We start from the raw sequence: 25,912 nt of genomic DNA, 5'->3' as shown, positions 1-25,912 counted from the left end.
CCAGCCAGGAGCGAATCCCCCATCTGTGGTGACCAGTGGGAGGCTCTAAGGACTCAGGTCAGGAGCTCCGGGTTCAAATTCCCACCCTGCCACTCCTTCGTTGGGTCACCTTATAAGATACCATCCCCTCTCTGAGCTTCACTTTCCTCATCCATAGGAAACAACAGTGATAAACTTTGGCCTTGGAAGGTTGATGTGAGAATTCAGAGACAGCGGTTGTCAGAGCTCAAGGCCAACTGTGAGGTGTGGGCCCTGGGGGTTATTATGAATAGCAATCCAGAAAACGGGTTTGGAAAGGGTTAAGTGGAGACCTTGCCTCCCAGCCAGGAGCGAATCAGGGCTGGCAGGGGAGGAGCCAGGCTGCCGCTAGGAAAGAGATCTAGACTGGCCAGATGCTGCCCTGAGAGGGGACGCAAGATACCAGCGGGGCTTGGGGACCATGGGGCAGGGGCTTGGCATGGGGTCCCTGGCCTCTGCACCCTGGTAGCTCCAAGCCTGAGGGTGCAGGACCAGCTACTAGCGTTGGAGGGAGGAGGGGCCGAGCCGCCTGAGCCAGGACAGTGGGAGGGTGGGAGAGGACCAGGACCCAGAGCCCTCCCAGCCCCCCAGGTAGGGGCCACTGGCTGCACTCAGGCCTTGACCTCAGCTGACTCTGAGAGCCCACATGGGATGCAGGGTCTAATTTAAGCACCAGCTGCAGGGCCCACAGCCCAGGAGTGCCTGCCAGTGGGCACAGGTGTGGCCAGGCTGCTCAGGGGCTGCTCAGGCAGGGGGAGGATTGGGGAGACCAGCCCTGCTTCCACCCAGCCCTGCACCCCGGCCAAGCCGCCTCCTGTGGGAACCCTCATGGGCCCCCCATGGCCTGGCAGATGGCCCTCCTCTCCGTTGAGGCCAAGGTCAGGGGGTGCAGCCAGGAGGGCAGAAGGACACTGCCTTGCAGTCTGGACAGGGGTTGCATCAGCCTGAGCAGCGCCAGGGGAAGGGGGCCCTGCTGGGAGGGCAAAGGCTGGCTTGGTTGTCCAAAGGCCGAGGAAGCAGAGTCCTGACCGCAGGAAGGCAGGGCCAGAGAGCTGGGTCCTACCTGGCCTCCCGGTGCCTGGCCTGTGACTTGCTGTTTGATCTTACGCAGGCAGCCTTCCCTCGATGGGCCTCAGTCTTCCCATCTGTATGATGAGGGTGCTGACCTAGAAGGTGGATCCCAGTCCCAGAGGCCTACACTCAGGCCCCTGCTTCTCTTGCTTCCTGCAGCCCTGGCTGTGGGTGGCCACATGCAGTCATGGAGACGGAAGTCCCTCTGGCTGGCACTGTTGGCCTCCTGGCTCCTCGTCCTGCTGGGACTCTTCCCCCTTCTCCGCCTGGCAGTGCCCACCAGACCCCGGGCAGGAACCCCCCAAGGCTGGCCCCGCTGGCTGGACGCAGAGCTCCTGCAGAGTTTCGCCAAGCCTGGGGAGCTCCTGGAAGATGGCCCTCAACCTCCTCAAGCCCTCCGTGGTGACAGCTGCAACTGGGGAGCTTGCTTTGACACCTCGAAATGCAGAGGTGGTGGTCTCAAGGTATTCGTGTACCCCGCGGCTGGACCCGTCTCTGAGACTCACCGCAGGATCCTGGCTTCCATCGAGGGCTCCCGCTACCACACGCTCAGCGCTGCCGAGGCCTGCCTCCTCCTTCTCCTCAGCCCGGACACCCCCACTGGAGAGTGTGACCCGGTGCCCCCGCAGTGGGATGGGGGCAGGAACCATCTGGTCCTCAGTCTCCATCCAGCCCCTTGCTCCCGGACCTTCCAGCTGGGACAGGCGATGGTGGCCGAGGCCAGTCCCACAGTGGACACCTTCCGGCCCGGCTTTGACGTGGCCCTCCCGCTTCTCCCTGAAGCCCACCCATTGCGAGGTGGGGCACCTGGCCAGCTGCAGCAACACAGTCCTCGACCCGGGGTGGCCCTGCTAGCCCTGGCAGAGGACAGGGGCAGGTGGCACGTGGCAGGCACCGACTTCTCTGCCTGCCCCTGGGATGGGCACTGTGAGCAGGACCGTGGACCCAAGCAGTAAGTGGAGCTTTCCCCTTGGGGGCTGGATGGGAAGGGTATGTGATGGGAGCGAGCCCAGGGGCCAGGGTAGAGGGCAGGATTGAGATGGGCAAACGTAGGCCTCAGCTGCAGCAGGAGGGAATCAGGCTAGACCGCAGAGAACACTACCACCGAGATGGTGATTTGCTGCAAGAGGTGTCCAAGGAAGGTTTTGGAATTCTTCCTTGGGGATCTTTAAAAGCATAAAACATGACTCACTCCTATTCTTCTTCTTTTATTCCAATCCTTCCTTCCCTAATATTTTATTTAACATACAACTCTATAGTGCTTACTATGTGCTAAGCACTTTTTATAAATGATTATAATAAAATAATACTAATCTTTATCTTTGAAGTGTTGGTGTACCAGACACAAAAGCTCAGGTTGAGTAACTTGTCTGAGGCCACCCAGCCAGAAAGAACACAGCCAGTGTTTTAATCCAGGATTGCCTGGCTCCAAAGCCTTCAGCCTTAGAATTCTGTGTTTTAAGCAAGAGTTTATGATCAATCCTGTCAAATGCCTCAGAGCCATGGTCACAGGTGGAAGCTGCTCCTATGTCTAGTTTCCGGGATTAACCTCTCAAGGTAACAGGCTTTGGTTATAGCAAATACGAATTAAGTCAGACCTACAGAAGAATTCCTACCAGTGAAAGTGCCTGAATATATACAAGAGGCATGGGGACCCTTGGGGACAGGGAGAGCTCACTTAGAAACTTGTCTCTACCTGGGCTAGTTGTGGTGACACACCTCAGGTGGTAAAGCAGTTAACGCCTAAGCACCCTAACCCCTCTGCAACCCCCAGGAGGCCAGCAGTATCCAAAGTGTGGCTGGGCAGACTGGAGGTGGAACCTGTCACTCTAGAATCCTTCCCTTGTCCCCTGTCTCAAGTATCTCCCTATTCTTTGCTAGAACAACATGGCTTATTCTGAGCTCCACTTCCCTCCCAGGAATTCTTCAGGTGGCCAAGCTCCATTTTTGCCTCTGCTTGGGGCTCCTGGGGCTTTTCTCAGCCACAGGGCTCTTGTGGGAATGGAATCTCTCTACCTCCTGAAGGCACATGGCCTCCAGGGAGCCCCGCAGCCAGGGGTAAGAGCAGAACGGCCCCTCAGTCCCCATGACCCTTCCGATAGGACCCATCCCTAGCAGGCATCCTCGGCAATCACCCGAAAAGCTGCGGATCCCGTCAGGTACCTCAAACTCCAAACTCAGACAGAGCTCACCTTTGGTGACAAGGTTCTCTGCTCACCTTGCCTGGCCTTACTTCTGATTAGGCACTTAGCTATTCTTGGTTACAGGAAGCTCTTCTTTCAGCTGACTTTAGTTACAGCTAAATGCAGTCGGTTACTGGTGAATATGAAAGTTATTTTAGCCTGAACTTCTTTGAGAAACTGAAACTTGGGGAGTGCACACAATAGGTAGGTGCTCACTAAATGTTTACTGATTGAATCCAAACTGGCCAGAACTGGCCAACGTTTTCTAATAGGCATGGGCCACCCTCTGAGTAGCGTTTTTGATAAGTGTATTTCCAAGGTGTGATGCCAGACAGCCTCTAACTGTCCTCTGAATTTCAAGCTTTTCTGTCTTTGGCCTCAACCCACCTGCAGGCGACAGGACTTGTAATCTCTGGAGTAGCTGGAGCCTCAGTTTCCCTGACGTGCCAGGCAGCTGCCTGAGCAACCAGTCAAGTATAGGGACAGAGAGAGAGGGAGGCCCACAGCCACAGGCCAGCGCCCAGAAGGTGGCCTGAATAAACAAGTGCTGGCCAGAGAAAGAGGCGATTCAGGTCCCTGCCACCGTCCCACATTCACTCCGCTGGGGGAAGGGGGGAGGGGAGAAAGTGGACATCTGGGGAGAGCCTGCTCCGCCGCTTTACATAATTCATGGCTAATCCTCTCGAGCACCCTTCAAGGGAGGTGTTATGATCCCCATTTCAGGGAACAGGAAACTGAGGCTCAGAGACGTGGAGGCAGCCAGCCAAGGGCCTTGGTGACAAGCTCCCACGGTTCACCACAGCCTCCCTCACTGCTCCGATCAGGCGCTCAGAAGCAGCAGAGCTGGGATTAAACCACGCTTCTGGCTCCAAAGCCCATATTTTTCCACCTTCGCTGAACAGTCTCATATTGCTTTAGAATAAGCCTCCACCCGTTTAAATTGTTATTTATTTATTTTTATGAATAGGGAATTCATTCACATGGTACAAAATTCCAAGGGCACAAAAGGGTATACAGTAAAAACTCCCTCCCACCCCGGTCTCCAGCCACCCAGTTTTCCCTCCTGGAGCCAACTACCCTTTCTAGTTTCTCTTGCGTCTCTTCTGAAGTACTCTGGGTGTATATAAACATGTGTATATGCTCTCCCCTGCTTTTTTGGGTTTTTTACATAAATTTAATGCATGTTTTAAGGTCCCCTGGCCTGTCGCCACTGGGCACACGAGGTGCAGTGCCTAGGGCCCATGATACTTTAGGGGCCCATGAAAATGTTCTCATTTCTTTGAAAATCAGAAGAAAAAAGTGAACTTCTAAATAGAAGAAAGTGCTTTCATATATAATATTAGTATGTTCATTTTTATACCAACACAGTTATCGAATATAATTTTTATAATATTTTTATGGCTGAGGGACTGCAAAGGCCAAAGTACGCAGGGCACTGGAAGTCGCAATGCAGCCCTGCCTGCGGCCATGGGTGGAGTCACCTTGACAGCAGCCTTGGACACTGAGGCCCCAAGTCCATGCCAAGCACTTTACAGGGTCACAGCACGCGCACACACACACACACACACACGCACACACACACACACACACACACACACACACACACACACACACACACACACACACACACACACACACACACACACACACGGAGGTGCTCGTCTAGCCTCTGATGGGGAACTCACCACCTCCCAAGGCCACCCACTGGCTATTCTCAGACAGCTCCATTACTAGAATTTGTGCCGAAACTGACCTTTCAGACATTTAGTCCATTGGTCCTGGGTCTCTCCTCTGTTGCACACTGAGCATTCATTCATTTAGCCCCCAGTGAGTGCCCATACTCTGCCAGGTGCCCTGCTAGACCCTGGGGACACTGGATGAGCGAGGCACAGCCTCAGCCCTCAAGTAGCTTAGTCTTATTAGAGAGACAGACAAGTCACTGGTGTGACACACATTGTTAAGCAGAGTGAGGGTGGGCAAGCTGCCTGCCCGGCTCCTCTACTTCAGAGCTGTGTGACCTCTTTAGGCCTCAGTTTCCTCATCTGTAAAATGGAATATTAACAGCACATACCTCCCATCTCTTAGGGTTGCTGTGAGAATGAAGTGAGTCAATGCACGTAAAGCACCTAGAACAAAGGACATGCTCAGTAAACGTTAGCTTGGCTTGTTACTACTGCAGTGCACGTAGGGCTGTGGGAGCAGAGAGGAGGAAGCCATATCTGGAGAGACCAAGGAAAGCTTCCCAGAGGAGGTGATATTTGAACTTTATACATTAAGACCAAGTAGGAGGAATTCTTCAGGCTGCAAGGCAGGAAGGGGTGCTCCAGGCTGAGAGAGAAGGAGGTACAAAGACACAGAGGGAACAGTAGTCGTTAACGAGGACCGACTGATACAGTTTATTCAGCAGGCTTTCTGGCTCTGGGTTCTCTGAAGCCTTAAACTTAAGGGTTTTCAGGCCCTTAGGGCTTTACTGGGGGAGGAGGAGGGCTGTGGCTGGCTGGTGCTGTGGCTCTCAATGAGGTGGAGGGTGTCCTGTTTTTAACTTGTAGCTTCTTCCAGAAGAAGCCAGGTGGGACACCTGAGCATCGGGCAAAGAAGGCAGGGTCCTCTGGGAGACCCCTGGGCAGCAGGTCTGGGGCGGTTCAGATAACCTGGGGCCAGGAGTTAGCACACCTTGGTTCTAGTTCCAGCTCTCCCTCAGCCCTTTCTGAGACCCTGAGCCCGTCCTCGGGTCTCTCTGAGACTCAGTCTCCCCATCTGTTCAATGAGGGTTGGTCCAGAGGCTAAGTACTCCTAGGATTGCTTCTTGAAGGTTCAGACTCAGGACCAGATAGGCTGTAGCTGAGGAGGGTCCTGGGACCCTCTAGGCCCTATTCAACAGTCCCACTCTGAGCAGGCCTGTGAGCCCTGGAGTCCTGTACACACACACACACACACCCCATAGCCAGGTCATGGGCACTCCTTCCCTGGCTGGGCAGCTCCAGGGTGGTGGCTCTGAGGAGGCTGTGACTCCTACCCCTCCCCCCAACAGGCACACACAGCCTGAGTGTGGCCCTGGGGCTGGTGGGGGGAGGTGGGAGGAACAGAGGAGGCCTGTCCTCTGGGCAAGGGGGCCTCTGGGCAGCGGCTTCCTGTGTGGCTCCAGGCTGCAGGCCCAGCCCACCTCCTGACAGAAGAGCCTTTCACGGGCCTGGGCTCTGAGGATGGGGAGAGGGCAGGGCATGGAGGCCACTCAGGTGAGGGCCGCCCAGAAGTCTGCATGAGGCCAAGAGGTGGGAGGGCAAACGCGTGCTTGCCCAAGTCAGACCAGCCTTGGAAACGTCAGCTCCCACCACCTCCCATTTTGCAAACGAGGGAACCAAGGTCCTAAGAAGAGAAGGGAGGTGTCTAATACCACCAAGGGCAGCGGCACAGCTAGAGCTGCTACCCCAGCTGTGGGCGAGGGGTAGTGTATGGCTGGGCGCGTGCAAGAGTGTCTGTTAACGTATGAGAACATGGTGGTGGGTTGGTACATTGTGAATTTGGGATTGTTAGTGTGGAGGGCTGGGGGGCTGTCAGGGGAGTCGGGGGTGACGGGCAGCTGGCTCAGGTCTCCTGGGTGCAGGGCCCCCTCCTGTGCTCCTTAGGACCCACCCTGGGGCAACGCTACCCAATGCCACCTTCTGCCTCATCCCTGGCCGCAGTCCTGATGTCTTGCACTTCCTTCAAGCCCTGCAGGTACAACCCCAACTTGGGCATCCCCCATCCCTGTCCCCCTACACTCCTGAGCTGGAAGGGCAGTCTGGGCCCAGGCCAATGGGAAGGGCCGGTGAGCTGCCCACTCCTTTACTCTGGGACTCAGATGTGCCTACAGCCATATTCACTGCACCCTCTGCAGAACAGCCCGCCCCAAAAAACCCCACTTTTCTCTCCTCTGTACCCCTTGTCCCCAATGCAGCAGTTGCTGACTTGGAAAAGGGAGGAGGGGTGAGTGTGTGCAGGGTGGGACTGGGCTCCCCAGTGACCTCCCTACCCCCCAGGCTGGCTGCATCCCTGTGCTTCTCAGCCCTCGCTGGGAGCTGCCCTTCTCTGAGGTCATCGACTGGACCAAGGCGGCCATTGTAGCTGACGAGAGGCTCCCACTTCAGGTAGCTCAGGGCCCTACCAATGGGGTGGGGACTAGACCCGGGAAATGGGAGGACCCCGGGATCCCGGCCCCCAGGCTGGTCTAGGTCCTCATTCTTATCCCCCATCTGTGTATATTGATGATTTTGCACCCAGCCCCAAGACTCTGGGGCGCTGAGAGCAAGAACTCAGCCTCTTTCAGCCTCAGTTTCCCCATCTGTACAATGGGATAAGTTAGACCAGATGATCTCCATGGGTTCAACCCCACTGGTCCATGACTGATTAAATACCTAGTTTAAAGGAAAGCTACAAAAAATCCAAAATCTGAGTGCCTACATGGAGCTTGGGGTGGGGAAGCAAAATGCAGAGTGACTCTTCCATCTGATGAAACTCATTTTGCCCAGCTCTGAAAAACATATGCATGAGCCTTGAACCCCCTGAGAGGTGAGAATGGTGTAAGAAGTTAACAGGAATAGCCTCCATTCACTGAGCCTCTACAATGTGCTAAGCCCTTAATATGTATCATCTAATTTAATCCTCACAATCACCCTACGAGGCAAGTACCATTATTGTTCCCACTTTACGGATGAGGAAACAGACTCAGACAGATTAAGTAGCTCATCCACAGTCACACGGTTCCTAAGCGGCATTTAAACTCAGCTCTGTGTGACCCTTGAACTCTTGATTGCTAAGTTACCTAGGATTTTGCCAAGGCTGGCAGCTGCCAACCCACCTGGAGAAATGTGGGGAGCGGGCTTCTGCTTCCCAGACCTCCAACCTAGGTTGTCCCCACCCTAGGGTGAGTCAGGGCCTGCCAGGGCCCCATGCCTTCTCCTTTGCTCCCTCTGTGCCCCAGGTCCTGACTGCCCTCCAGGAGATGCCCCTCACACGGGTCCTTGCCCTGCGACAGCAGACCCAGTTTCTCTGGGATGCCTACTTCTCCTCAGTGGAGAAGGTCATCCATACCGCTCTGGAGGTGAGGGGGATTCACCTGACGGGGTCTCTGGTGTTTGGCTCTGTGTCATCCCTGCCCCTCTCCATGCCCCTCTCTTCGGACACCTCCTCTGCCCTGGTGTTTGGGCTTCCCCCTTGAAGATGCTTCTGGGATGAATCAGAGACTTGGCTCGGAGCTCTTGAATGAGTTCCTTCTCCAGTCTTGGCCTCAGTTTCCCCATCTGTAGCAGACAGATTTCAAAGCATGTGCCAACTCCAGCTGATGGGCATTGGTTGCCTGGGGCGTATGCTGGGAGGGATTCTGGGTCCGGAAAAAATGTCATGACCTGTTAGTGGTAGCTGCCATGAGTGAAGACAGCACCACTGAGTGACCCCCTACCCTGGACTTCTGAACCTTTCTGTCCCCAGCGATCTGGTGTTGCAGATGCTGCCTTCCCCAGATTCCTGAAGGGGGAGGTGTGGGGCTGCACCAGGTCCTCACTTCCTCAGACCCCGCCCATGGCCACACTGGCCTCTCCCTCTGCACAGCTTTCTCTCATTTCACAGATTATTCAGGACCGGATCTTTGGAGCCTCTGCTCACCCCTCGCTACTGTGGAACAGCCCCCCAGGGGCAATCCTGGCCCTGCCCACTTTCTCCCCAAGCCCCTCGGACTTCCCCTTCTACCACCTACAACAGGGTATGCCCTAGGGATGGGGCAACTTGAAGTCCCCTCATCAACTCTCCCCAAGTCTCTGCCTCAGCCTCAACCATAGAGCCCCACCAAGCCCCTCCCCAAATCTCCCACATCTTTTCTGGCTCCCCAAGTCCCCAACTCAGATCATTCTCGGGGGGTTCTGTCCCCTCCCGCCCTAACAGCCTGTGTCTCATTCCTCCAGGCTCTCGTCCTCTGGGCAGGTTCAGCGCCCTGATTTGGGGGGGCGCTCCAGGCCAGCCCCCCCTGAAGCTCATCCAGGCTGTGGCAGGCTCCCAGCACTGTGCCCAGGTCTGCCCCCTTGCCAGCTGGGGTGCCGGGATCCAGGATGGGGGCAAAACAGGGCAGAGCCCTTGAAGACATCTGGACACAAGGATTACACATTCTGGGGGGAGGCACGGGAAGGATTTTCAAGTACCATTGCTGCCTTCCTCTTTCAGTCCCAAGTTTCTAGTTCCTTTCCCCCACCTCTGTCCCCCCTTCCCTCATGGAAACTGACAAAGCCACCTGAAAAACATACATGCTATTCGTTTATTCATCCAGCCTTTTCTGAGCACCCTGGGCTTGATGCTGAGGATGCAGAGAAAAAGTAGGAAAGGATTCTGCCCCAGATTCATATTCAGTTAGCACTTCCCAGCACACAGGCTGTCAAATATCATTTCCAGAGAAGCCAGATAGGCTCTTGAGAGTACTTGGAAAGGAGACAAGCAGTTAGCTCAGCCAGGGTGCAGATGGATCAGCTTCAAAGATGGGACATTTGAACTGGGCTGGGAATGATAAAGGAGCAGGAGGAAGAGAATGAAAACCTTTGAGAGAAGATGGGGATGGGGCATGGGGTCAGGGCCCAGGCTAGGTGCGACTTGAGTTCTAATGCTACAGGTAGCTAGCTTCGTGTCACTGGAATTCATGCCTTCCGGAAGCTCAGAGGCAAAAACAGGGCAGTCATGAAAGGACCTGGGCTCTAACTAAACTCCTCCCAAACTCACATATACAGCTGCTCTTCCAAACTTCTTCCACCCTGAGAAAGATTACTCCTGGGACACCCCACACACACCCTGGCCTCCTGACCCAGACTTCAGGAACATCCCCCTTTCCTTCCAGATCTTGGTTCTCTGGAGCAGTGAGAAGCCACCCCCAACCAGGTGGCCCAAGACAGCAGTGCCCTTGACAGTCATTGATGGGCACAGGAAGGTGAGAGATGGGGGAGGGATGTCGAAGGGTGGGCTCACCCCCGGAAACCTGAGATCTGGGGAGGACATACACAGTGTGACTTACTTGGGCCTGAGCCAAAGCTGGACTTCAAGTTGGGCCTGGAGAAATCAGACCATGGGTTTCAGCTGCAGGCCTAATAGAAATGATTCTCTTCCATCCCTGGCCCTCGTGAACTGTGCTTCCGGAGAACTGGGGTTTTGTGTGATGAAGGAAGGCAGAGAGAGTACATCGCTGTCCCGGGTAAGGGATAGAGGGGAAACCTGGGTAGGTGGCAGCATTTTGGGTTGGGGTGAAGGGGTGGCTTCCAAGAACCTGGGTTGGTGTGGCACACCTGCTTGCCTGTGCCGTTCTGGGAAAGTCCCTTCATCTCTCCGGACCTGTTTCTTTCAAACAAAGGATGTTTGACAACCCTTCCAGGGTCGAGGTGAACATCTAGTGTGACAAATGTCAAAACTGGAAGGGCCCTAGACACCAATGGCCCCATTTTACCAAAGGGCAAATTGAACTCCAGAGAGGGAAAATGAGGTCCTCAGGTCCGAGTTCCGGGCAGACTTGCTGTTTTCACTGCTCTTCCTTCTACACCATGTCTGCAGGGGCTCCTGCTTAGCAGATGTGCAGATACTCATCATGGGAGCCTGGGGAGGGGTCCTACGGCTGAGTTGCCCTCCGCTCCCTCCCCCTGCAGGTCAGTGACCGCTTCTTCCCGTACAGTGCCATCAACACCGATGCCATCCTCAGCCTGGATGCCCATAGCAGTCTTTCCACAAGTGAGGTGAGGACTCCCAAGAGGAGCCCTGGCAGCCCTCAGACCCCGGGAGCTGGGATGACCAGAGATCAAGAAGTCCAGCCTCCTGCTTTAGGAGTTTTCAGCTCCTAGCTGCAAAAGCAGTTTCTACCTCCCAGTTGGGAAAGTTCCCCTAAGCATCCCCTGGAAATTTTCTAGCTCCCTTCTCCTCTCCCCTGAGTCCCCTCAGCCAGGCTGGCCTTGCCTCCATGTCTCGGGAGGCTCCTGGCTGGGCAGGAAGTCCTTCCTCACACCTTACTTAAATATCTCCCCAGGTGGACTTCGCTTTTGTGGTGTGGCAGAGCTTCCCGGAGCGGATGGTCGGCTTTCTGACGTGGAGCCACTTCTGGGATGAAGCCCGGGGTGGCTGGGGCTACACTGCCAAAAGGACCAACGAATTCTCCATGGTTCTCACCTCGGCTGCCTTCTACCATAGGTACACATGCCAGCCCCGGCGCTGGGCTCAGAGGGCCAGAGAACCCTCCTTTGAACCAGGAGCAGGGTGGCGTGGGAGTGGACACAGCAGTCAGCCGAGAGCCCAGAGATCCAGGTTCAAGGCCATTTCCCAGTGCTGTGATGGGCAAGTCTCCTCACCTCTCTTGAGGTTCAGTTTACTTGTCTGTAAAGTGTATTCACCTCACAGGGCTGGTATGATCATCAAATAACAAAAATACATGAAGTCCTTGGCGCACAGATAGTCAACAAATGGCAGCTAGTTGTATTTTAAGTAGAGCCATGCAGAGGATATGGACAGTGTTTGGATTTGGGGGTGGGTGAATCCACAGCCTTCCTGAAGCTGGTCTTTGGCCTGCCATGTCTGATGGCCTTGGAACTAGCTGATCCTCCCCTCATTCTGGCTCTGAGTTCAGACTTCAGAGCCCAGGGAAGGGGGCCCCAAGGAGCAGTGAGGGAGGGGGCAGGGGGTTCACCGTTGGCTGCAGACAAGCCACAGAGCACAGAGTAGTGGAGAGTGGTGCATACTTGGGGTGGGAGCTCTCTGAGGCAGCCAGGGCTCAGCAGAAAAGGGAGCAGGACTTTCACAAGCTTAGGAATTGGGGTCAAAGGGAGAGTAAGGTCAGGAGGGAGAAGAATGGGGCCTGGGGTGGGGGTGGATTCGGCTGCAGCCTCTCCCACTCCTCCCTCCTTACCCAGGTATTACCACACCCTCTTCACCCACTCCCTGCCCAAGGCTCTGAGGACCCTGGCAGATGAGGCACCCACCTGTGTGGATGTCCTGATGAACTTCCTAGTAGCATCTGTCACCAAGTTGCCCCCTATCAAGGTGCCCTATGGGATGTGGCATCAGGAGGCCAGGCCTCCTCCACTGGTGAGGATCTAGGGGCGTGGTCGGCACTGGGCCCCGGCTGGGGAAGGGATTCCCGTTCCAACCCTAACCCTTTTCGCTGCACGAGGCGGGGGTAGGATGGGGTTCCGAGGACAGAGAAGCCCTCCAACTCATTTCTCCCCGCCCCCCTTAGGAGCCTGGGGGTGCGGGGCTCAGGCAGGAGCCGCAGCCCGCAGCCCAGAACTGCATCAACCAGATGGCGGCAGGGTTCGGCCACATGCCCCTGGTATCTTCTCGCCTCCGTCTGGACCCAGTGCTCTTCAAGGACCCGGTGTCCGTGCTGCGTAAGAAGTATCGCAGCCTGGAGAAGCCCTAGGAGGGACTAGCTGAGACCCCGGCCCGGCTCCCACCGGTCGCTGCAACTGCCTCGGGGGAGGGGGGAGGCTCCGCCTCCTCCCTTGCGGTATCTGGAGACCCAATCAAGGCTGCCATTTAGCCAGCACGGCAGTACCCGATTGGCCAACCACCGCCTCGCCCCCTACCCCCCAGCCTAGCCGCTAGTGGCAGTTCCCACGTCGCTGGCTCTGGGACCCTTCCTCTGCCTTCGCAGACCCCTTGCCTGGAATGCCTTTCTCGGCTTCTCTGCCGAGCTGACATCTACTTCTCTTTCAGATCCTCGCCTCCTCCACGAACCTGCCTGACCCCCACCCCCGCCCCGGATCCTCTGCGCTTTCACAGCCGGGTGTGTCCCTTAGTCCCGACGCTATTCATGCTGCCTCTTAAGGTACACCGTCAGGCCCCAGGACTGACCCGGGAGTCCCGGGAGGGCAGTGCCGTGTCCTCGTCTCTCTGGCCTGGCAGGTGCGCCACAAATATTTGACGAACAGGTAGACGGAAATGACATCAACTATATGCCTGGCTCTGTGGCGACAGTGGCGGGGGTGTGGACAGGGTGTGCGGAGTAAGACACAAAACTGCACCTCCCACCCCCACTCCCCCCCGGGTTTTTAGTCCGGCCGGAAAGCAGCTTCTCGCAGAATCCTGGGCGCAATCCTCGCGCCCCAAGAATAGAGCAGAGAAGTGCCGGGGAGCCAGTTTCGGGGCTCCCTTCCCTACCTGGCGGAGCACAGTTGGGGGTGGTATGGGAACGCCGGTGGCCCTGCCGGGCCTGGGCCCGGGCCCCTCGGCTCAGGCACTGCCGTCGTCTTGCATTACCAGCCTGGACCACTAGTGGTCAGCAGCGCGCCGCGCTCCCTCCCCCCGGAAAGGGAAGGAAGCTCGAAACGCCCATCGGGTGGGATTAGGGGGAGCGGGGACGTCGAGATTGGTGGTGCGCAGCTTGAAGTCGGAAAACTGGTTGACCCACACACTTAGGACTAAGATGGGGCCATTTCTAGGTGGGCTGTGTGGGAGCAAGGGCGGTCCCGAGCGCCCAGGTGGTGAGAGTGGAGAGGGGGAGGGGACGCTGGGTTCTCCTGGGTTCACCCACCTGAAACTGGAATGATCACTTCCGAAATAAAGCGCGTGTCTTTGCCCCTTTGCTCAGGCTATAAATACCTCTACAGCAGCTGTGCGGGGGGAGGGGGACTCAGGTCTTGCCTGGGAGCTGGGGCCACTCTAGAGGAATGGGGATGGTGGGTCCAAACCAGGTCCAGGGTATCCGGTGTTTTTCTGCTTTGATGGCCTCGCAGCTTTGGAAACTCCCGTGACTAGTGACTAGCTCTCTGGCCAGAACATGGTGTCCCCAAGGCCTCCCACGTCCATCCTCCAGTTTGACCTCTGGCCCCTGGATGACTCAGGTCATCCCCAGAGCCAGTCACTGCGTGGGATGCAGAGAAGGCTCTTTGGGGAGGCGTGGGGCTGCTATATTCTTGAGATGGAGGGGGAACTGGGAGTTTAAGGGGAGGGGAGACAGTCTGGCCCTGAGTCAAGGACAGTTGTTGAGGAAGCACACAGCTGCAACCCAGGCAGACTTCCCACGGTGGGGAGGACTCCAAGTGCCAGGCCCAGCTGGGAGAAAGAGACACCTTTTCCCTCCCCACTCACAGTTGCAGCACCCAGAACACTGAACTACCTTGGCATGGCCTTGCCTGTGGGCTGCCAGGCCCAAGGGCTCATACAGTACCAATATGCAGCCCAGAGCAGGTCCCTAGCCCCTGCTGTAGGGGGAGGCCTAGGGCTGTGTGACTTTGGGCAAGTGACTCAACCCCTCTGAGCCTCAGTTTTCTCATCTGTAAAAATGGAGGACAGCAATGACTGTCTCTTGAGAGGTGTGTAAGGACTTGGAATATAGCAAAGCCCAGGATCCAGGTTCCTGCAGCCTGCCATGGCTGGGGGAAGGGAGGAATTTGATTCCTAAGATTGGGGTGGAGTGGAGCTCCACCAGCGGACACACACACACACACACACACACTTCCAAGCCAGCACAACTTCCCTCAGATTTGAAGGGGCCGAAGAACCCTCAAACCTAGATCACAGCCAACCCCGGATGACAGTGCTGGAAAGGCACAAACAGGTCGTTGCACAGATGGGAAGAGAGAGGCTCAGAGCGGAAGGCGAGTGACCAACCCCTCCTCCTCCCGCTGTGGGTCAGGACAGAGTCAAGACAAACCCAGTGCTGCCCCCGGAGGCTGGGAAGCCCACCTGGCCCCTCAGGCCATCCTTCCAGAATGATGATAAAAGTACCCACTCTTCCACAACCACTATATGCTCAGCTGACTTTGGTTCCAGTCCTCACAACAACCCTGTGAGGCAGGTGTCAACATTCTTAGTACGCAGATGAGAGAGGCGCTGACCTGCCTAAGGGCAGAGACAGACCACTAGATCAGAGCCACCTGATGACTGGGCATGCTGCCTCCTCTGTGAGACTGGGGACAGGTCCCCCGGCTTCATCTTGGAAATACAAGCCACCTCCTAATTCAGGAATCTTCACACACACCTCAGGAAGCCAGGGGCTCCTGTTCTGGTTGTACCCTCTTTGTCCTCCATCCCCAAGTTTTGAGCAGGCCAGGCCATACCGTCAACAGAGCTCACCCAACCATACCCAGTGTCAGGCTCCTCAACCCCGGGACACAATCAGGGCAAGAGGAGTGGCCCGGGGCCTGTGGGGCTGTTTGGGGGGGACCCAAGCTGAAATCTCTGCCCACCTCCACCCCTCCCGCCAGGACACCTTTGTGTTGGCACAGCTTCCTGGGCGTTGGCGAGGCGGGGTGGGGTGGGGATAAAGAAAGAGGAAACCAGCAGGTCCTTACCTAGTCAGAAGCCCCCTACCTCCAGGAAAAGGAAACATTTGGCTCTCAGTGAAATGACTCAGGCACAGATCAGCCTCAGGTGCCCCCTGGCTCCCCATCTCAGGGGGGACCCGTATGAGTGTGCAGAGTCCTCACAACTCCCCAACCCCCATGGCCTCCTTGTAGCGTATTGTTAGAGGCAGAGGAACGGGGCTCTGTCCCAGGGCTTCTTTACAGATTTATAAGGCAAAGACCAGACAGACTGAAAATGGGAAATGAGGCAGGTAGGTGAGGGGACAATGAGTCTCCCCTCTATCACCCCTCACTATGCCCCACTGCCTTTCCAGAGGCTAGTGGTAGGGCGGCATTAGCTGAGGATGAGGCCCAAACCCTGCCCCACCGGGAGCTGGAAAAGCGGGGTCACACCAGCTTTACACCTGCAGAGTTCCCATCCTGGGGCTGGCGGGAGTCGGATGGGGGAGACAGGGAAGAGCCCGTTCCTGGAGTGGGACGAGCCTCCTCCACACTGAACATGGAGCAGCAGTCAGGAGAGGGACCTGGTTTGTAACCCACCTGGGGTAGGCAGAGTCCTGGCTGGGCCGGGGGGACACTCAGTCCAGCCGTCTGCAGGCCTGTCCATGCCCCAGTTGGTGCCTGGCCAGGCAATCAGCCCGAGGGACCCTGGCATGACTGACAGTCCTTCATGTCCTCAGAGTAGTCCTCTATCTGGATGGTCATGGTGTGGAAGTGGAACTTCCCCTGCAGGCAGGTGCTGGCTGCCTTCAGCACAGCCTGGGCGTCTGCGTTCCCAGCTGGGGGCAGAGAGGACACATGAGGGGGGGCACCAGAGAACCGATTACTCACTCTTGGGCCCTTAGGAATGATTAGGAGCCTCAGTCTCATATCCTACCCCCAGCAGAACAAGATAGGGGACGATGAACATCAAGAAACCCCCAGACTCACTCCTGTATCAGGCAACCCTCTGGTTCCCACACCTGGCACAACCCTGTAAGAGCAGGAAAAGCACTGGCTTTAAGGCTAGGAATCTTTCCTCTGCCACTGATGAGCTAGCTGTAAGAGCCTGGGCAAGTGACCTTACCACCCCCCCACCCCCCAACCTCAGTTTCTTCATCTATAAATGGGACTGTGATGACCAAATGAAATAATGTATGTCAAGTACTCAGCATGGGGTCAGGTCCAATGCATGGGCACTGCAAGCATCTGGGGTCATCTGGACCCATCAGGGATGGCCCCGGGCCTCCCACTGCCTCTCTCTCACCCACCGCGAGTGTTCCCACTACTCACCGATGGCGATGTGGACAGACAGGATAGGCTGGGCCACAGTCAGCGCCCAGATATGCAGGCTGTGCAGGGCTTCCACCCCCTCCACCGACAGCAGCAGATCCCGCACAGCCATGAAGTCCATGCCCCTGGGGGTCCCTGAGGATGGCAGGGACAGGGGCTGAAGGAAAGGGCGCCCTCCCACCCACGCTTGTTCCTGCTCCTCAAATGTCCCCTCACTGAGACCTCCTTGGCCTGATGCTGCCCACACCTCCCAAATGACCCCCATCATATCACCCTGTTGTATTTTCCTCTTCACATTTAACACTGTCGGAAGTTATCTTATTTGTTAGTTTCTTGCTGTCTCTCCCTCTGAAGTGGAAACTATGCGAGCAGGACAATTGTTTGGTTTACCACCCTTTCCTCAGTGCCTACAACAGTGCCTAGTCCCACAGTATATGCTCTATTAAAAAAATTTTTTTTGTCTTCAGCAAGTGGTGCTGGGAAAGTTGGACAGCTGCATGTAAATCAATGAAGTTAGAACACACCCTTACACCATGCACAAAAGTAAACTCAAAATGGCTTAAAGACTTGAACATAAGACATTGATACCATAAAACTAATAGAAAACAGCATAGGCAAGACATATTCTGACATAAATCATACCAATGTTTTCTCAGGTCAGTCTCCCAAGGCAACAGAAATAAAAACAAAAATAAATAAATGAGGGCTTCCCTGGTGGCACAGTGGTTGAGAATCTGCCTGCCAATGCAGAGGACACGGGTTCGAGCCCTGGTCTGGGAAGATCAGGAGCAATGGATCTTCCGTTGCCACGGAGCGGATTTTAGTTGCCGCGGAGCAGATCTTAGTTGCCGCGGAGCAACTAAGCCCGTGCACCACAACTACTGAGCCTGCACTCTAGAGCCCACGAGCCACAATGACTGAGCCCACATGCCACAACTACTGAAGCCCGCGCGCCTACAGCCCGTGCTCCACAACAAGAGAAGCCACCGCAATGAGAAGCTCACACACCGCAAGGAAGAGTAGTCCCTGCTCGCCCCAACTAGAGAAAGCCCGCGGGCAGCAACAAAGACCCAACGCAGCCAAAAAAAAATTAATTAAAACACAGGACAAAACAAAAAAAACCTACTTTAAAATAAATAAATAAATAAAATATGGCACAAATGAACCTATCTACAAAACAGAAACAAACTCACAAACATAGAGATCAGACGTGTGGTTGCCAAGGTGGCGGGGAGGGAGAGGGATGGACTGGGAGTTTGGGGTTGGTAGGTGCAAACTATCACATGTAGAATGGATAAACAAGGGCCTACTGTATAGCACAGGGAACTATATCTAATCTCCCGGGATAAGCCATAATGGAAAAGAATATTAAAAAAGAATGTATACAGGGCTTCCCTGGTGGCACAGTGGTTGAGAGTCCACCTGCTGATGCAGGGGACAAAGGTTCATGCCCCGGTCCGGGAAGATCCCACATGCTGCGAAGCGGCTGGGCCTGTGAGCCATGGCCGCTGAGCCTGCGCGTCCAGAGCCTGTGCTCCGCAATGGGAGAGGCCACAACAGTGAGAGGCCCCCGTACCTCAAAAAAAAAAAAGAATGTATACATGTGTATAACTGAGTCACTTTGCTGTACAGCAGAGACTGGCACAACATTGTAAATCAACTATACTTCAAATAAAAAGAAAATTTTTTTAAAGAAGGGAACCTGGGGATCCCTGCACCCGCATGGGGAATCCTTATCATCACTTTTATCTGGGTCAGTCAATTCTTGGAGAAAAAGCTCTGACCTGCAGCCAAGCACTCCTGTTGACCCCAAATCAGGATCTAGACTAACCCTGACCACACAGAGACCTATGACCCAAGATCCTGAGCACAAGCAAGCCGGGTGAATAAGTGTGGTAACTCAGGGCAGACCATCTGCCACCACTGAGCACCCCTCGAAGTCCTGCCACGTCCTCTGCAGGTGGGGTCCTCAGAAAGGAAGGCCTGAGCTGGAGTGGATTCCGCAGTCTTGTCCAACACCAACAGGCTTTTTCTGATCATCAGTGTGCCCCCACCCTGACCCCACTGTGCAATGAGAAACATAAACCTCACCCCCCAAGGGAAGGCAAGTGGAGACTCAGGAAACATGAGGAAGGACTGGAGGGCCAGGTGCTACAGACACCATCCGGAAGCCCCCTGACTAGGCAGGGAGGACACATCCCAGCAGGGAGGAGGCACCCTTGGGGGTAAGAGGAAGGAAAGGACGATCCAGAGGACATTTCCAGAAACAACCACACCTGAGGTCCCTGCTCAATGCCACGATCAGCCCGGGGCCCCAGGAGGTTCTCCAACCTATGCCAGGCTCCAGACCATGGCCCCCCGCCAATGTGCTGGGATGCACCCTACACCCAACACACGCACACACACACACACCTGAACTTATATTAGAGCTGGAGAGCCAAGAGCAAAAAGGGAGCCCCAAGCCCAGGTTACCTTCCATCAGCACCAGGATCACATCTCTCAGGATGGTCAAGGTTGTCACCAGGACGAGGATGGAGAAGAGGAAGGTGCAGATGGGGTCTATAAACTTGTACTCTGGCTACAGGAAAAGGGCGAGGCAGAGCTGGGGCTCACCACCCAACACCTCAGCCTCCCTTCTCTGCTCCCACCCAGCATTAAGTCAGGGAGAGGGGCTCTCTCTGCAGGGTGGGCATGAGCCTCACCCTGACCCTGCCTCCCAGTTCTCTACCTTTTATTCTGTGTCCAAAAGGACAGGCAGGACAGACCACGGTTTGGGATAAGGCACTGCACCTTCCCACCCCTCCTTGCCCAAGGGGCTGAGACACGGACGGAGCTAAATGGAATCTTAGGCACCATATGGTCCAACATCCCCATTTTATAGATGGGGAAACAGAGGCTCAATTAGAGCAAGGGACTCACTCCACATCATGCGGCTGGCAAGGGGTGGACCAGGCTTCAAACCCAACCCTTGGCTCTTTCCACTACACCACACTACCTCTATATGATGGGCAACACCCAGGCAGCACACAGTCCTGGGTTTGAATCTGGCTTCACAACTTACCAGCTGGGTGATGCTGTGCAAGTTCCTGAGCCTTTCTGAGCTACAGAAAACACCACCACCTCCCCTTCAGGGTTGTTATCAAGATCAGAAGTGCTAACACTTACTGGGTGTTGGATAAATGTTCCTTCCCTCTCCTACCCTTTTGCCCAGGGCTGGGAGGGAGCTAGAATCTGGAAAGGGTCCTGTGCAGAGAGAAGCCTCCAGATGATCTACCCTCCCTTCCCGACCCGGCCCGGCCCACTTCCCTGTGTCCCCAGCTCTAACCTTGAAGTATAAAATAAAGGCTGCCACTAAAACGCCCAAGCTCTGCAGAAAGTCTCCAACCACATGGATAAAGGCAGCTCGGACACTGGGGTTCTCCTGCTGCTGGCTGGTGTCGTGGCTGTGCTCACGGCCATGGCTGTGTCCGTGGCCAGACTGGTGAAGAATCAGCCCCATTCTACAGAAGTGGAGACAAGGCCAAGGGGCTCATTGAGGTAGCAGATAGAGGCTTCAAATCAGCCAGGTAGAGGCCCCCATCAGGACTGGCCTCCCCAGACTGCATGATCCCTTTGGCCACGTGAGGAGCCCAACCCACGTGGCCTTGGTTCTGAGTACCAACAGGAGAAGAGGCTCAGCTCCATCCAATGCCAGGCTGAATCTGGGCACAAAGATGCCCCAGTGCCAAGTCTCAGGGCAGGAAAGCCCCACAGAGGGGCCTTCACCATGTCACAGATGGTGAAGCTGAGGCCCAAAGAAGGAAGTGGCTTGCCCAAGGCCACTGAGCAAAGGTGAGAGAACCCAAAAGAGACCCCAGCTCTCTACACACCCTGCCTCTCACTGAGACCAATTTCAGGCACATCACCTTGAAAAAGGACTTGGATTCTGCCCCTAGGGAAACCTGCTCCTGCAAGAACTAAACTCACCCCTCCCCATGACAGGTATGAAGCCTCTCTGGTTATTCACTGACATGTATGGGGTGGGAACTTGATGCTGCCCCAGGTTTACAGTTCCCGATGGCCTTGGCCTTGGCCTCAGGCAGGACCCAGGTGTTCCAGGTGCCAGAGCTCAGACCACTAGGGAAATTCTGATCCTGCGACCTATCCTGGAGTGCGGCACCTCCTCCTTCTAACGAGAGCAGGCATGTAGGTATGCGTGTGAGAAGTGGGAGGGGGAAAGACTCACAGGGAACCCAGGCCACACTCACATGATGTTCACGGCCACAGCACAGCCCGAAGTGATCAGCATGGTCCCCTCCTCGATCTCATAGTCTCCAGAGATCAGCCGTTCCACCGCCAGGTACACCAGTACCCCAGTCACGACCCAGATGGACAGCACAGAGAGCAGGGCGCCCAGGATCTCTGAGGAAGAACCCGGTCCCCAATACCAATCTTAGCATGGGGCCCTAAGGCTAAGGAGCCCCCTCCTCCTCCCCACGAAGTCTGGGCCTGGGTCCGACTGGGCTCTGCTGGAGCTATGGCTGGTGTGGTTGCACCTTACCCCACCACTCATACATCTGGGAACATCTGAGCTAGAAGAAACTCAAGAAATCATCTGGGTCAACCTTTTCTGTTGAAGCTGACTCATTAAAATATATACCCATTGCTCAGCTGGCAAACTAAGACTTCTGAGGAACAGAGGCTGGTCCATCTGCCACCAAGAGGAAAATGACAATGCAGCCCAGAGATGAACTTCAGAAGGCTTTGCTGAACTTCCCCTCCCCCTAGAGCTGATCCATGGAGTTATGTGCAGAGTTAATGCACAGTCATTTATTCTTGAAGTCTGGCCACTTCATTTCTTAGGAAGGTGGACTCTCCTTCCCTGCAGGGTGGGAATTCCCAGAAGAACAGGGGACCAGGGCTCCCCCATCAGACAGAGAGCTCCCAAAGGACAGAAGCCAAAGTTGACATCCTTTTCCCCCACCCAAATCACCCTCCTGGCCTTACTCAGGGACCCAGTGCACCCACCTAAGAACCTAATCTTGACCTACCCCCTCTCCCAACTCCATCCCCATTCCAACCAGGGCCCTTACCAGCTCGCTGCCAGCCGAAGTTCATGGTCTTGGTGGCTGGCCGGGAAGACATCCACAGGGAGAAGAGGCTGATGAGCATGCTGGCAAAGTCAGTGAGCAGGTGGGCTGCGTCTGTCATGATTGCCAAACTATGTGCCAGGTACCCACCTGCAGGGGCAGGGCCAATAGGATGGAGGGTCCTTATCAGTTCCCCAAGGAGTCAACTTCCCAGAGTGTGTGTGCAGCAGGAAAGCCATGAGCTCTGGAGAAAGACAATGGATTCCAGACCTCTGCACCATTAGCTGTGTAACCATGGGCAAGTGACTTACTTTCTCTGAGCCTCAACTTCTACCATCTGTGAAATGGGATTAGCAAAATCTACTTAGAGGGTGAATGTGAAAATTGAGTTCAAATTGGGCCTGTAGGGGAATTCCCTGGCGGTGCAGTGGTTAGGACTCCCCGCTTTCACTGCGCCCTCGGCACGGATTCAATCCCTGGTCGGGGAACTAAGATCCCACAAGCCGCATGGCATGGCCAAAAGAAAAAGCAAAAACAAAAAACCAGAATGGGCCTGGAAAGCACAGCAGGCACTCAGTAAATGCTCCTTCCTTCTAGGCGTTCAGGTCTTCCCTGACCTACTAGTTGTGTGTGATCTTGGGCAAGTTACTAAATTTTATGGTGCCTCAGTTTCATCATCTGTAAAATAAGGAGACTAAGAGCACCCAAATGACAGTGCAAGGTTGTTGTGAGGATTACATGAGATAGTGTGCATATAAAATATGGAGCTATTAGTATTAATACTACAGGAACATCCAGGAGAAAAGCCTTTTGGATCATCCAGACTATCTATGTGCCAATTTCATTTTATTAGCAAAAAAGTCCTTACCAATGACTTCCCCAATCATGAACAACAGGCAGAAGGCACAGGCCACCCAGAGCTGGCGCCAGGCCCTCTTCTTCTCGGAGTCACAGTGACTGCCAGGACCCGTCTGGGCATGACAGTAATGGTTGCTCTTGGTAGCCAGCTCAACGGGCTGCAAGTCCAGGCCAGGTGAAGACAGAGGGATCCAGCCAGCCCCATCTTGCCACAGAGATCTGTAAGACCTGTCCAAGGAGGAAGGGTGAGGGGAGACTCAGCTCTGAGATGGGAGCAAAGAGGGCTGACTCCAGTCTTACCTCTCTGCGGGGTCTGGTTGTCCCCATGTGCCCATTTGGAAGAAGAGCTTAAGTATACTCCAAGCTCGACAGACTCTGCGGAGTGACCAGAAGTCCCTCTTTGCAGGGGGTGCTGGGGAACGACCAGTCCAGGAGTCTTGGCTCGGTGTGTTCCCTCCTCCCCCATCCCTCCCAGGGCCTGGAGGAGGCAAAGACCTTGGGAACTGGCCAAGGGGCTGGGCCGATCCAGCCGAGCGCGGAGAAGAAGCAGAGCTTACATTCAGGGAGAAGAGCAGATCTCCCCCTCTCACGGTCTGGGGACACCGGGCCTCCCAGGGCGGGGCTGCCCCCGGGCAAAGTGCTGGCCCCGGGGTAAGGCTCCAGGCACGCACTCCCCACTAACGCGCAGGGGTCAGGATCTGTGCTCAGCCACGAGAGGGGAGGGATGATCCCCGTGCCCAGGCTCCATTTCCCCTTTCCTTCCTTCACCTCACCCCACCCCTCCTGTGTGGTCCCAGTTCAAGCCGCCGTCAAAACCAACCACTGGCAGGATAGCAAATGAGGAGCTGGGTCTGATGCCACTCAAATTCCCGCCCCTCCCCAGCCTCTCGCCTTACCCGGCTCCAAGCCTGGCGTCCAACAGATGCTTCCTCTCGGTGGCCTCCATGCGGCCCCGCGCGCCCTGCCGTGTGCTCCCTGGAAGTTGCGCACGGGACGCTCCGCGGCGCTCACTCACCTGCCCGGAGGGCCCTGCGCGCCTTTCCCGCCGCCCCGGCGCGTGCGCCCCTCGCCCGCCCGCTCTGCCGCAAGTTCGCTCCCGCCTGGCCGTGCCGAGGCCGCCGAGGGGTCGTCCCGCTGTCGCTACCGCTGCTGCCCCCACTACGCCAGCCGTGGCGCCCCGCTCCCGCTGTCTTTACCCGGTCCCCGCTACCCCGTGTGAAGCGGCGCGTCGTGTGCAAAAGCCCGCAGGGAAGGGGGAGGGGGCAGCTGGCGGCAAAGGGCCCCGGCATTGACCCCTAGCACCACGTCCCCTGCGCCCCCGGGGCCCAAGGAGCCCACCTGGCCTGCGACACAAAGCCTAAGCGCTCCCGCCCCGCTCTGCTGCTTGGTGTTTCCGAGTTGGGACTAGTCTGCGCCCGCCTTCCTCGGCTCGGGGCTGGCTGTGTCCCACCGAGTAGTTCTCGGGTCCCGGCTTGTAGGAAGCCGCTTTGGGTCCCCTGAGAGCAGGACTGTGGCTCCTAAACTCAGAATAAGGGCTCCTGAGGCTGGGGTTGTGTCTTGCCCTCAGGAAACCACTGATCGGTTTCCACTCTCAGGCTGCAGACGCCCGAGCCCCCCATGTTCTTCCGCTCAGGCCAGGGGTCTCCTGCGGGCGGGGTATGCCTGCCCTCAGGCTGGGGCAGTAGCCCTCCTTAGGACTGGTTGGCACTGACTAGCCCATCCTCGCCACTGAAGCAGCGCCGGTTCCTCCCGTCTTGCGCGCTCGGATTAGATCTGGGGTGGCCGGCTTTATCTCCACCGCTACACCCAGCAGGGTCGCGCTTCAGCAGCAGTCGCCACCTAGACAGAGCTGACACCACTACCACCACACCATCCTTTCTCCACTGCCCCGCAGCAATTCCCAGGAGCCCCAGGAAGGTGCCATGCGTGGTGTTCCGCCGGAAGAAGCCGGCCGGCCCTTCCTGCCGGCTTGGTGCCCCACCCAGTTGAAGCTTCGCCCTCCCCCGGCGGTTGGGTGGGAGGAGGGGCAGGGGCCTCTGATAGGCCCTCTACATAAAAAGAGCTTTGGGCTGGGGACCTCCCTGACCAGTCACCCCATCATCAAGGCTCCTGGAGACCTTGTCTCGGCTATGGCCCTTCACAGAGACAAGAGACTAGGATGTGAGCCCCTATCCCACACCACTGGGGACAAGGAGGGGCTCCTTCAGTGTCTCACCGACAGGAGTCATCTTGTTAGGAAACTAAGTGCTCGGAGTGAGGATGGCAGCGACATGCCTGCCTAGACTGGGTCGCCACTGAGTGCCTTTCCACCTTCTCTGGACTCTGAGTGTGGACCACTTTTACCGCAGGCTTCCTGGCTTTCCTGTGTACTCTTAGAACCAGCAAGCTCAGCATTACCTGGAGAAGGTGTTAGAATGCAGGTTCCAGGTCCCTGCAACAGACCAACTGAATCAGAATCCCTGGATGTAGACCCTAGGAATCGGCATACTTACAAATTCTCAGGGGATTTTCTGCACAGTAAAGTCTGAGGACCTCTACATAAGCTTTTATCATCTCAGACATATATTCACCTGATCCCCCCACTAGATTCTAAGCTCTTTGAGAGCTGGGATGTACTTTGTACTTCTATTACAATTTAGTTTAGCTCTGAGCACCTACTGAGCACTTAGTTAAATGCCTGTGAATTGGATTGAAATAAAGAAGTATATAAATATAGGGCTAGTCACTTAATCAGATGAGAGTAAGTGAGGTAGGTGCAGTTCACAGAGGTTTCTTGGTGGGCCATCTCAGTCGTGTTATAGTTTCAAGCTGCCCTATGCTCAGATTAACCTTATAATTTATTTGAGGGCAAAACATTTATGCTTTAAAAAAGTGTCATCTATGTCCCTCTCGTTCCCTTTAATGCAAAGCACATTGTAAATTCTCAATATGTGGAGATTTACAAATTGGATCCAGACACATATATTCATTTTATTAAAACTCTTATGCTGGGCTTCCCTGGTGGCGCAGTGGTTGAGAATCTGCCTGCTGATGCAGGGCACATGGGTTCGAGCCCTGGTCTGGGAGGATCCCACATGCCGCGGAGCAACTGGGCCCGTGAGCCACAATTGCTGAGCCTGTGCGTCTGGAGCCTGCGCTATGCGAC

The 25,912-nt window shown here is 55.7% G+C and overlaps 2 protein-coding genes across 2 annotated transcripts; one reads left to right on the top strand and one right to left on the bottom strand.

The window, feature by feature from the left end:
* Window positions 1–552: 552 nt before the first annotated feature.
* Window positions 553–14,054, top strand: EXTL1 (exostosin like glycosyltransferase 1). Its single transcript, XM_081220580.1, has 11 exons — window positions 553–2,041; window positions 6,899–6,989; window positions 7,292–7,399; window positions 8,233–8,352; window positions 8,877–9,009; window positions 9,209–9,315; window positions 10,126–10,215; window positions 10,922–11,008; window positions 11,296–11,456; window positions 12,173–12,347; window positions 12,499–14,054. The coding sequence occupies exons 1-11, from the start codon at window positions 1,269–1,271 to the stop codon at window positions 12,679–12,681; spliced, it is 2,028 nt and encodes a 675-aa protein (XP_081076706.1). The 5' UTR covers window positions 553–1,268; the 3' UTR covers window positions 12,682–14,054.
* Window positions 14,055–15,766: 1,712 nt separating this feature from the next.
* Window positions 15,767–24,695, bottom strand: SLC30A2 (solute carrier family 30 member 2). Its single transcript, XM_081220590.1, has 8 exons — window positions 23,664–24,695; window positions 22,778–22,995; window positions 21,913–22,059; window positions 21,088–21,241; window positions 20,166–20,340; window positions 19,313–19,418; window positions 16,841–16,975; window positions 15,767–16,347 (listed from the first exon to the last, which is right to left on the bottom strand). Exons 1-8 carry the CDS (start codon window positions 23,711–23,713, stop codon window positions 16,202–16,204), a joined length of 1,131 nt encoding a protein of 376 aa, XP_081076716.1. The 5' UTR covers window positions 23,714–24,695; the 3' UTR covers window positions 15,767–16,201.
* Window positions 24,696–25,912: the final 1,217 nt, after the last annotated feature.

This window comes from Mesoplodon bidens (genome assembly GCF_964165515.1).
Source record: "Mesoplodon bidens genome assembly, chromosome: 2".
Classification (NCBI taxonomy): domain Eukaryota; kingdom Metazoa; phylum Chordata; class Mammalia; order Artiodactyla; family Ziphiidae; genus Mesoplodon; species Mesoplodon bidens.
Note: the sequence above shows the minus strand (reverse complement) of the source record. Positions and strands in the feature narration are given on the sequence as shown.